A 12248-nucleotide genomic window follows, 5' to 3' on the forward strand; every position below is an offset into this window, starting at 1 on the left:
CAAATAAAAATGGCACATAAAAACAAAAGTGCGCGAATCATCTTTCTTGAAATGAAAAATCGGAGGAGAGCGATTTGAAATTTTTTTTTTTTTGAGTGAAGATGAAATGTTTTGGATGATGAAATGGAGTGAAAATGAGTTGTATTTATAGATGAAAATTACTGTTCATGACCGTTGGAGAAAAGGAAAATTTTTGAAAAAATTTCTTTGTGACCGTTGGGGTTAAATCGAGTGCACTAAAAATTAGTCTGAAAATATCGTATTAAACGGTCAATCAAAACTATAAAACTTCATAAAAGTAAAAAATTATGACAATGAAATATTTATGTTATGACAACAAATCATGCGACGGCTCAGCCGATCAATGCAGAGTAATTAATAAATTATACGGCGGCTCGGCCGACCAATTAATAATAAACAGAATATAAGGCGGCTCGGCCGACCAATAAATAAATTAAATTACTAGTAAATAATATAGGCGGTATTCCGGCCATTATAACATGATATAAATAATAGTAGAGGCGGTATACCGACCATTATAATAGGGTATAAATGATACAAATAAATTTTGCCGAATCGCAGAGTGTTCGTACTGATAACGTGTTATGAAAAGAACTGGAATTTTATTGTATCGAAGGAATTTAAATAAGGGAAAATTTTATACCCGTAGATAGGAGATAACACTGATAACAATAGAGAATTTGTTATTAAAAATGAGAGGAGATGGTGTGTCTTTCGTCGAACATAAACGTTCGTTTATATATTACGTGAAAAAAGTAGGATTCACTGTGCAAATAGTACAGCGGGCCCCACATCTTTATATATATTCAACGAAAACGGCTCATCTTATCTTTTGTCTTTCGTAACAGTCCAGGATTTTGCTATGGCTAAATAATCACAATTAATTCACTCATATCAATTGACCAAAAAACAAATTCACTCATATCAAAAGATTTTGAAGCGCAAAATCACTCAAACAAAGCAACCATCACGGTTGGCCAATTTGGGCTGCTTGAAGCTGCTAATAATAAAGCATGGTGGGCTTGCTGCTTGAATGCCTTTAACTTTAATACAGGATCATAAGCTCAATGGGCAGAAATGCACGGCCTCTGCATTACGAAGGCCATATTTGTTTTTATATTTGATGTAGCATCTAGATGTAGCATCTAGATGTAGCATTTGAATACTATCTAGATACTGCATATACATGTTATTCATTTTTGTAGTTAGTATTTTGCATTCAGATATTAAATTTTTCATTTTTATTTTATAAAATCATTTGAAAAGTAGTAGTTAAAAAGAAAAAAATGACAGTTTTTATTGCGGAAAAATCTGATTTACGGTTTTGGTGGGAAGATATAATTTTTCGATTTGAGAGGAAAACATAAATTTATGGTTTTGACGTGTTTTAGAAAACACGATTTTTGGTTTTGGAGAGAAAAGCGATATCCGGTTTTGGCGGGAAACACGATTTCTGGTTTTGACGGAGTAGAAAAACTCGATTTTACGGTTTTAGCGGAAAACAAAAAAAATACAGTTTTAGTAGGAAAACATTATTTTAAGGCTTTGGTGGGAAAACATATTTTTTTGGGTTTGACGAGAAAACACAATTTTTTGGATTTGACGGGAAATTGTGGTTTTTCTGTTTTTGGAAAAAAATATAATTTTTGGTTTTGATGGGAAATTGTGATTTTTTGGTCTTAGTGAAAAAACACAATTTTACTGTTTTGACGGAAAAATGAGATTTTCTGGTTTCGGCAAAAAAAACACAATTTTCCGATTAAAAGTATTATATAATAATTATAATAACTAATTGAATTATTTTTTCATTTATATAAAGGTTATTTAGGTTTTTTTAGATGCAAATGTAGTATCCAATCTTTACATTTTTTGCATCTCAAAATATCTAGATATTTTAAATTTTGTATGTAAATACTGTTACAATAGTGTCTAAACGAACGTCTGAATATCAGCATTCAAATACAACCGTCTGGATATAATAACAAACATGGCCTAATTCTTTTTGAATCTTCAAGGCTTTTGGAATCCTTAATTAGAGGACAACCATGTGAGTATGATCGTCTCAGACACAATTTTTTATCCAAATTTGGAGTTCTTTTACGTGTTCTCCATATTTAAATTGTAAACAATATAATTTTCTGCTGTGATACTCATTTGACTTCTTATACATCGCACATTGCATCACATGCCTTTTAGCTCTCGAGTTTCACAATGTCTTAGATATAAAATGACTGAATCATTTCTACATCCTCTGTTTTTTTTCCTTCTTTTGACCTTTTGCACTTAATGTCTTCCTCAAAGTCAATGATTTCTGGCCTAACATGGATGATAATCATGATGATGATGATGCAAGAATGTAGAAGCTGCACTGAAAGTGAAAGGCAAGGTTTGTTAGAGCTCAAGGCCTATTTTCTCTCGTTAAGTAGTGATATACATCCTGACATTGCTCGAGGATGGAGGACAACTAGTAGACGCTCTTGTTGCAGTTGGAGAAGAGTCAAGTGTGACCTGAACAACAAACGCGTGACTGGACTCTCCCTTGGGGATTTATATCCATCATGTTACTCAGACACTCTTCCTATACTGAACCTAACCTTTTTGTATCCTTTTGACGAGCTTCAGAGTCTCAATCTGTCGATGAGTAGCTTGGGAGGCTGGTTCGACCAAACACAAGGTCTGTATTTGTCCTCTCTTTTTATTGATCCTTCCTCTTTAAGTGTAAAACTTAGGCCTGGGATTTTTTTTTCCTGAACTGAACCAGCCGCACCGAACCAATATTTTCGGATGGTTCGGTTTTTGGTTCAATTTTGGTTCGGTTAATTTTAGAGAAAGTTCGGTTATTGGTTCAATTTGGTTTGGTAAACTGAATTCGTCTCACTAAATAAATTTCGTATTGAAAAAATATAACAACCAAGAGAATAAAATAATTGAAAGATCTGGGTTTAAGTAACAAATTAAACGGAAACAAAAGATTCCAGTTAATTTCAGTAGAATTTTTTTAGCTAACCGAACTACCTGAATTTCAAACCGGATCAAAAAATTTCTCAATTCATGTCAGTAAATGGTGCTAACCGAACTTGCCAAAAACCAAAACTGAATAAACCAAATAACCCGAACCCGAGTTTTACTAAAACTCCTGGTGTGTTTCTACAGGTTATAAGAGCCATGAAAGATTCAGACATCTTGAGATTCTTGATCTCAGTTACAATTTTTTCAACAGGAGTGTTTTTCTTTTATTGAATGAGGTTGTGTCGCTCAAGACTTTGTTTCTTGGTGGCAACTATATTGAAAGTGACTTTCATGTGAAAGGTATTAAATACTCCAACACAAATCAAATCTTACTGACATGGTTGACACTGAATATCATTTTCACTTAGTTTCGATATTCCTTGTGGTTACAGAACTGATTAATCTGAAAAATTTGGAGCTACTAGATCTAAAGCTCAACAATATCAGCGGCCATTTACCAGGAAAAGGTAGTTTATATGACTAAGATCTTGTAACATAGTCATCTACTTAGTTTTGACACTTTTAATATGCTATGTTCCTGAGGTTGACGTGTGTTCCATATGCATGTTTTGCTTCATGGCAGAGCTCACCAAACTGAAGAAGCTCAAAGCTTTGGATCTAAGTGAGAATCTATTATCTGGTTCACTGCAGATGACAGGCAAGTAGTGGCATATGTTAACGCCTCTCAGATTTTAGAGTGTATATATATGTCTTGATGTTTCTCTGTGCACCCATTACTTCAGGACTTTGCAAACTACAGCAGTTGCAAGAGCTTCAAATTAGTCAAAACAGATTTGTTGGTGAAATCCCTCTCTGTTTCTCAAGATTCTCCAAACTCCGAGTTCTTGATCTTTCATCAAATCACCTAAGTGGGAAGCTTCCACCTTTCATTAGTAACTTCAAATCCATGGAGTACTTATCGCTACACGATAACAACTTTGAAGGCTTGTTCTCTTTGGATTTGATCTCTGAGTTGACAGAGCTCAAGGTTTTCAAACTCTCTTCCAAGTATAGTATGCTGCAAGTAGTAGAGACAAATGCTTCTTCCACTGGCCTAAAATCTCAGCTAAGGAGTCTCACATTGTCAAACTGCAACCTGTCTAACATCCCCGGTTTTCTCCGGTTTCAGAAGGAACTGAGGGTACTAGATCTCTCCAGCAACACGCTATCCGGAGCCTTCCCCACTTGGCTGCTAAAGAATAACACAAAGCTTCAGGTTCTGTTATTGCAGAACAACTCATTCAACATCCTTACATTTCCAAGACTTCACAAGTTACAGTTTCTTGATCTTTCAGCTAACAACTTCAACCATCAACTCCCCAAAAATATCGGTTTGATGCTTCCGAGGTTAAGACATTTGAATCTCTCAAACAATGAGTTTCATGGGAACATGCCTTCCTCTGTAGACACAATGGAATATCTTGAATTTATGGACTTATCATACAACAACTTCTCAGGGAAGTTGCCAAGAGACCTCTTCACTGGTTGCTATTCACTGAAGTGGCTTAAGCTATCTCACAACAGCTTCACTGGTCCAATCATTCCAAGATCTAGTGAAGAGACGTCGTTGATGACTTTGATCATGGACAATAACATGTTTACTGGGAAGCTCACAGAAAATCTACGCAACTTAAGACTCGTGACAGTGATAGACTTATCCAACAACTTCCTCACAGGTACCATTCCAAGATGGTTAGGTGGTTTCTTCTTAGACATTCTAAGGATCTCAAACAACCGTTCACACGGCGTAATACCTCCGTCTCTGTTCAACATACCATACCTATGGCTATTAGACCTCTCAGGAAACTTCTTGTCCGGTACCTTACCGCTGCGGTCTGACTCGGACTACGGTTATATATTGGACTTACACGACAACAATCTCACCGGTTCTGTTCCAGACACGTTGTGGAAAGGACTGATTCTGCTTGATATGAGGAACAACAGACTGTCTGGAAATATTCCCCGGTTCATGAGCACACCAAGCATCGATGTTGTTCTGTTGAGAGGGAATAACTTGACTGGCAAGATACCCGTTGAGCTTTGCGGTTTAATAACCCTAAGAATGTTGGATCTTTCTCACAACATGTTGAGTGAGTCCATACCTTCTTGTCTCAGTAATCTATCAGGAGATGGTGGTAATGATCCAGATTGGTATCCAGCAGACATGTTCTCAAACTTTATGGATGTGTACACCGAAGTGTATTACGAGTCTTTACTTGTGTCGGAACGGTTTGGTCTAGACTACTTGGTAGATTTTAAAGTCCAAGTCGAGTTTGCTGTGAAACAGAGATATGACTCGTACATGAGAGGAACTCTCAACCAGATGTTTGGTCTTGATCTGTCGAGTAATGAGTTAAACGGTGAGATACCTGAAGAGCTAGGAGATCTTAAGAGAGTACGTTCACTGAACCTGTCACGGAACTCATTGTCTGGTTCTATACCTGGAAGGTTTTCAAATCTTAAAAGCATAGAGAGCTTGGATGTTTCTTTTAATAAGCTACATGGACCCATACCTTCACAACTCACAATGCTGCAGTCTTGTTGTCTTTAATGTTTCTTACAACAATCTATCAGGTGTGATTCCGCAAGGTAAACAGTTCAACACCTTTGGTGAGAATAGTTACTTAGGTAATGTTCTTCTCTGTGGATCACCTACCAATAAAAGCTGTGGTACTACAATGAGCTCAGGAGAAAAAGGAGAAGAGGAAGAAGATGATAAAAGTGGATTGATTGATGTTGTGGTCTTGTGGTGGAGCCTTGGTTCCACATATGTCACGGTTTTGATTGGGTTTATGGTGTTTATGTTCTTTGATTCTCCATGGCGCCGAGCATGGTTCTGCCTTGTTGATGCGCTTATTGACCGTATAAAATATCTACTCGGAGATATCTAGAGAGGGTTCGAGGAAGATGTATTTTGATAAATTATCCAAACTTATTATTGATTGTTGAATGCAACCATCTCAAAATCATTTACATGGGATTCAAAAAATTTCTTTGATATTTAGAAGTCATAGGTGAATGTAGGCATGGGCACATTTATTGGAAACCGAGAAACCGCGAACTGACCCGAACGACCGGAAAAAGAGGTTTGGTTGGAGTTTGGATTTACAAATTACCTTAAAGGATTTTATATCTCTAGAACCAAAGAACCCAACCAAACCAAGAACCGAATGGATATCCAAATTTCTATAATATAGTTTATATATTTATAAATATTAATTATATTTAGTTATAAAATAATCAAATAATTTAAAAATACTATTTCTAAACCGAAATACCCAAAAAATTACCATAATACTTTTTATCCAAAATATTTAAAATTATCCAAATTATCAAATTTTTATCCGAAAATCCAAAACTGATATTTAATCCGAAAAATCCAATTTTTCTGAATTTTTAATCCAAATTAACCAAAAAACAAGAACCAAAATAGGATCCAAAATTATCTCAGATATTAGCTGGTTCTTAACTTTGTTAACCGAACCGGACCAAGAACCAAAAGATCAAATTGAATTTTCTAAATATCTAAACGGATCTTAAACTTCTAAAACCACATAACCGAAGAACTAAGACCGGAACCAAAAACCGAATGTTAGGTCTGCGTTGCGGGTCAAACTTTCCCGGCCAACCCGCGGGTTGAATAACTCTTGTTAAAAAACAGACCAACACAGCCCGCAAAGAAATAAATTTATACATGCTCCGCCATAATTTGTAGATAATATTAATAATAATATAAATTTTACTTTTATATTTTTAATTTTAATTAATAGAAAATATATATTTGTAATTAATAGTTTTATAAATTTCATTATTTTATTATTATATATTAAAAATGTTTCTTAAAATATATATTTTTTATTTTGCAAGTTGCGGATACCGGCAATTTAGGTTTTACTGTGCCACGAAAAAGTAACTTAACCCGCATCATCCTTGCAATACAATATTTCAAATCATTTGACCCGCACTTGCCCCCGCTGCGAGTCAAACGGGATGGGTCCCAAGATTAAAATTTCCAGCTCTACCGAATGCCCAGGGCGGGCTAGGTGAATGCATCCATCTTTTATGAGCGAGGAGGTATCATGAGAGGTCTTAAAAACCATCCTTTCAATATTATGAATATTTATTAAGAAATAATCATAATAAATGAAATGAGAAGAATGTGGATACTGGTTACTGCCTCCCAAAATGAAGCATGGGAGAGAGTTAAGTTGGTTAGAAAATGGAATGTTGTATGATATTTTATTGAAATATTAATTAGACTTTTTTTGCAACTATATTAATTAGACTTCTTTTCAAATATTTGATAGGAGCATTTTCAAAATTTATTTTCACCAAAGATCATGTATCCTTATTCCTTATCTCATCCTATCTCATCTAAGAGCATCTCCAATGTATGCCTTTATATTTTTCTCTAAAATAGAGATCTCTATTATAGAGGTGGATTTGCTCCAATATATGATTCTATTTTAGAGTAAAATATAGAGGAATGTTACTCTTTGCCTCTATATTTAGAAGTGAAAATAGCACAGCTCTATATTTTTTCTCTATAAATACAAGAACTCTATTATAGTTTCTTACATTGGAGCCAGTCCACCTCTATAATAGAGATTCTCTATTTTAGAGAAAAACTAGATCTTGACCCGCACAATCGTGCGGGTGATTATTTTCATTTCTATACATATAAATATTTGATTTACGTGATTAGTGGAATATAATTTTAACATTTATCATATTACTAATAGTTTAATATAATATTTTCAAACACATCAATTTTAAAGTTTACATGCAGTAATTTAATTTATTATTTCAAGTGATATCTTTTTTATTAAAACATGAACATTAGTTAAAATCTTACATTATGTGATATTTACAACAAATTCCGTTCAATCTTATATATTAAAACAGAAGTCACAACTCTGATTCATGTGTGATTTTTTTTTAAAAAATGGACCTAATGGACATATTCTTAGAAAGTCATGTTATATTAAATTTCTAATCTTATCATTTAAATTTTGGGCATACCAGAAATTTTTATTGGGCTATCAATAATTAGATTTAAACAATAGATGATCCATTGGATTTATATATATAATATAAATTAAATAGATATAATTTAATGTTGTAATACTATACATCCATATGTTAAATATTTAAATGTTTGTCGATGTTAACTTTTAAAATTATAAAGATTTTTTTTTTAAAATAACAAAAATCATATTATCTAACAATGATTAATATTTACTACCTTAAAGGCTTAAACCAATGAAAACAAATTTTAAATTATATAGTTTGTTTTAAAACTTAAACAAAAACTAAATGTTTAATTATTTACTCGATAATATAAATCAATGAAGCGAAAAAATTAATTTTTAAAACTTTGTAAATTTGTGAAATGTTACAATATCTTTGAATATGACAATAAAAAAATATTTTGTTAATATTTTTATATATAGAGTTACAACATTAATAATGAAATAATAATCCGAAAATATATATATATAGAAGAAGATACAAAACCATGTGAAAGTTTGAAATAATATATTCAATAAAAAAAATATACCGTAAACTTATTATGTTTTAAAAATTGATAGACACATATATATTATAATATATACCAATATAGAATTGAAAATAAAATATTTATATAAAAATAAATAAAAAACAAAAACACGCGCGGTTGCGCGGATCGAGATCTAGTTTAATATTAAATTAGATATTAATTTCCTTACGATTATACTTGTATTTTAGGTTTAGGAGATACATATGTGTTAATCGAATTATTTATATGAATTAAATCTTTGACTGAATGACCTATATTAAGTGTAATTTATAAAAAAATCCGCTTCATTTAAATTATTAAACCGGAAATTGTAATGCAAGTGTATTTTTTTTTTTTCAATCTGAATTTTATCTTTATTATCTATGTTTTTCGGTTTCTTATGTTGTTTATTGGTGATTTAGACTTTTCTACCCCAAAAGTCTTGGATTATTTACAATGAATCTCTCAATGTTAAACTTTGATTTGCAATTCTTCTTCTATCATTCATCATGTTATATAATTAACACTTAAACCTACAACTACATTTGATAATAACCACACTGAAAACAAAAATATTTACATGTAATATATTTTTCAATCATTCCTCTGTTATTTATGTTAATGACATAAATAGTTACAATACCTATTGCACAAGATAAAAGAAACAAAAACAATTACATTAATGAATAATATATAAATATGATCTATGAAAAAATAAGCTTGGTTATCTTTTTTTTAAACAAAGCAACCTTATACTTTTATTATTAAAAAAATAAAACTAAACCGGCCACTATATTTTATAACAAAAACAGAATCCATTTTCAAAATATCATTTGTAGACCGATCGTTCATATTGATAGCATATTTTCAATCTTGTGGTGCAAAATTCTAAATTTAGTTGAAATATATTATTTTAAATTAATATCACAAATTTAATACAAAATTGTACTTGAGTTTAATATAATTACAAAATTAATTAGATACTTTGAAGGTTTATTTTAGTAAAAATGAAATATACATTTACATTTTAATAATTACGAAATTAATTAAATATTTAAAAGGTTTGTTTAAGTGAAAAACGAAATATAAATTTATATTATAAATTAAAAAGAAAGTAATTAAATATTTAAAATGTTTGCCTCAATGAAAAATATAATATATATATATATATATATATATATATATATATTTATATTTTAAATAAAAGGATATGAATGATTTTATTTAAATGTGATTCAGAAAAAATATAGAAATATCTATTTGATTTTTTAGAATAGTTAAAATAATTCATTTAAGTAATTTTCCTGAGAGACGGTCCAACTTAAAATATCACACATGAAATTAGGTTGTGATTTCTATTTTAATAGAATAGATAATACAATTTTCTTAAAGGTTAATGTCAAGTTAATAATATTTTCTTTGGGTAATATATATTAGAGTAGTTATAGGAATATGAAATGTTATTAGAATTCCAAATGGACAGGATTTTCATTTTTGTGATTTAGTATAACCGTATGCATGTGTTAAAATAGTAATTGATGTGTTATCATTTTATGCAAATATCTTGTTACGTGGTTGTTTTCTGATGTTTGAAAGGTTGTTACATGTTAATAGGTTACATTTTAAATATCCCGAAACACATTAAAATGAACTAAGATTCTGTAGATTTCGGAAATATTATTAAGGCAGTAATATTTATTTGAATTATCAAATATATATGGATTTAATAATTTCATTATAACTATTTAAACAACTTTCTAGAGAATAGTCCGTTTTAAAATATCACACATGAAAGAAGTCATTATTTCTATTTTAATATTATAAATATAAATATGAAAATAGAAGTGAGTTGGAAATGGTCTAAGTATCGTACTAACTGTTCAACTTTTTAGGATGAGTCGTGGAAAAAAATAAATGTATTTTGTTAATATAAGTATTAACACTAACTATTTTGAACATTTTTAATGCATCGCTATTTTCTATAAATTAGAATATTAAAAATCATAAGCTGATGATTATTCTTATAGTCCAATGATTATTTACTGTAAACTATCGTGTTATCCTTGTAAAATTCGAACCCAAATGTTTCACGATCTATGCAAATATGAGCTTCAAACTTTGTATATTCGATGGTGACATAATAATAGAGGGACACGAGGCAAAGAATGACAGCTACTAACTGTGGAAAGACACATGGGAAAGTCAAATCAAATCATTGATCTTTGGTGTAACAAGGTATGGCTCCACAGCTAGCTCATCTATGCCCTTCTCTTTTATATATTTCCCACAAAGGAATATAAGTCACAATGGCTGTGATCTTTAAACAAAATTGACAGTAGGGTTTAAGATTTTCTCTTATAACTAGTTCCAAAGAGTCGCTAATCGATCGACATATTGGACGAGCCGAGTATGATATCAGTACATTCTTATTATCTGCCTCAGTAGATGCAAATTTTTCTGTGTGTTTCAATAATTCAGTAACGGAAGGAAATTCTAACAGTTGTTCCGGGCGTTTAATGTTTGTTCTGGTTCAAGCTATAAAACGGTTAAGTGTGTTTCTAATCTTGTTGTCTATTAAGAGAATAAACACACACAAAATGGTAACTGATTATCCCAAACTACCCGACTAAACTCTTTCAAAGCAAGATATTCAAAAAGGATTATCTGCAATTTGATATGTTTGTTCTACATACCATGCGCTGTTTTTTTTATTAGCTGTATGCATGTATCTGTATTACAATTTTGACTAAAATATTTAAGGCCAAAAGTTTCTAATCATTTTTTGTTAATAAATATATTTAATATTTTCTTTTAAAAAAAGGTGTCACTATATTATTTTGTACGAAAGTATCAATGTTATGTTTGACGTGTATATATCAAAGAAAAAACTAATCTTGAGGTTATTCTTGAACCCAATAAATCATCTATGGTCATCAAATGAATTATTTGTAAGAAGTATGAGATTTTTAAAAGACAGGAAATACACGTTCCCACAATAAATTACATGCAGACGAAGCCAGGCTAGTTTAGATTAGAATGGCCCTCATTCTTATCCCAAACCAGTTTAACCTGTCCCAGGTCTAATGACATACCACTTCGGTCTGGTTTAAAGACGGGTCTTTTTCATGATTAAAAATTAAAATTCATAAGAACGATATGAATTTACATATAAAAGATGTTATTCTGTACTAAGGAGCCTGATAGTGATGAGATGTTACGTTTAGTTTGTATTTGTATGGCTCAAAGGCTTATCTAATTAAAACTGTTTTGAAATTAACATCATGATTGAAAAAAAAAACTGAAAGTGATCTATAATAGTCTGGTGAAAAGAGGCCAAATGACCAAACCATGTTTGGGTTTTGTACTAGTCATTTTTATGTCACCATTCCGGGTCAATCTGGTATAGTTCTGCATGCAGTTGACAAAAAAAATCTGAAACCAAATAGAAACAAATCCAAAAAAACTCCGAGATATAATCAGACAACCCAAAAGTTCATACAATATTTAAACTAAAACCAGCTCAAACTCTCTTTTATTTTACGTCCAAACAAGGTTTACTTAAGATTCTGCCCTAAGTGACACCTCCTAAAAACACACACCATAAGTTCATCTTCAAAAGTTATGTATAAATAAGAATGGTTGCTCTTTTATGCAACTATATTTCTTGGGGAGGGTGGGG

At 31.3% G+C, this 12248-nt stretch overlaps 1 protein-coding gene across 1 annotated transcript; it reads left to right on the forward strand.

The window, feature by feature from the left end:
• Positions 1 to 2355: 2355 nt before the first annotated feature.
• On the forward strand, positions 2356 to 5921 carry LOC106297652 (LRR receptor-like serine/threonine-protein kinase FLS2). Its single transcript, XM_013733854.1, is given in 6 exon segments — positions 2356 to 2695; positions 3175 to 3330; positions 3423 to 3497; positions 3614 to 3688; positions 3774 to 5565; positions 5567 to 5921. Coding segments are annotated over 6 exon segments (2793 nt in total).
• Positions 5922 to 12248: the final 6327 nt, after the last annotated feature.

Source organism: Brassica oleracea, chromosome C6, assembly GCF_000695525.1.
Source record: "Brassica oleracea var. oleracea cultivar TO1000 chromosome C6, BOL, whole genome shotgun sequence".
Lineage (NCBI taxonomy): Eukaryota > Viridiplantae > Streptophyta > Magnoliopsida > Brassicales > Brassicaceae > Brassica > Brassica oleracea.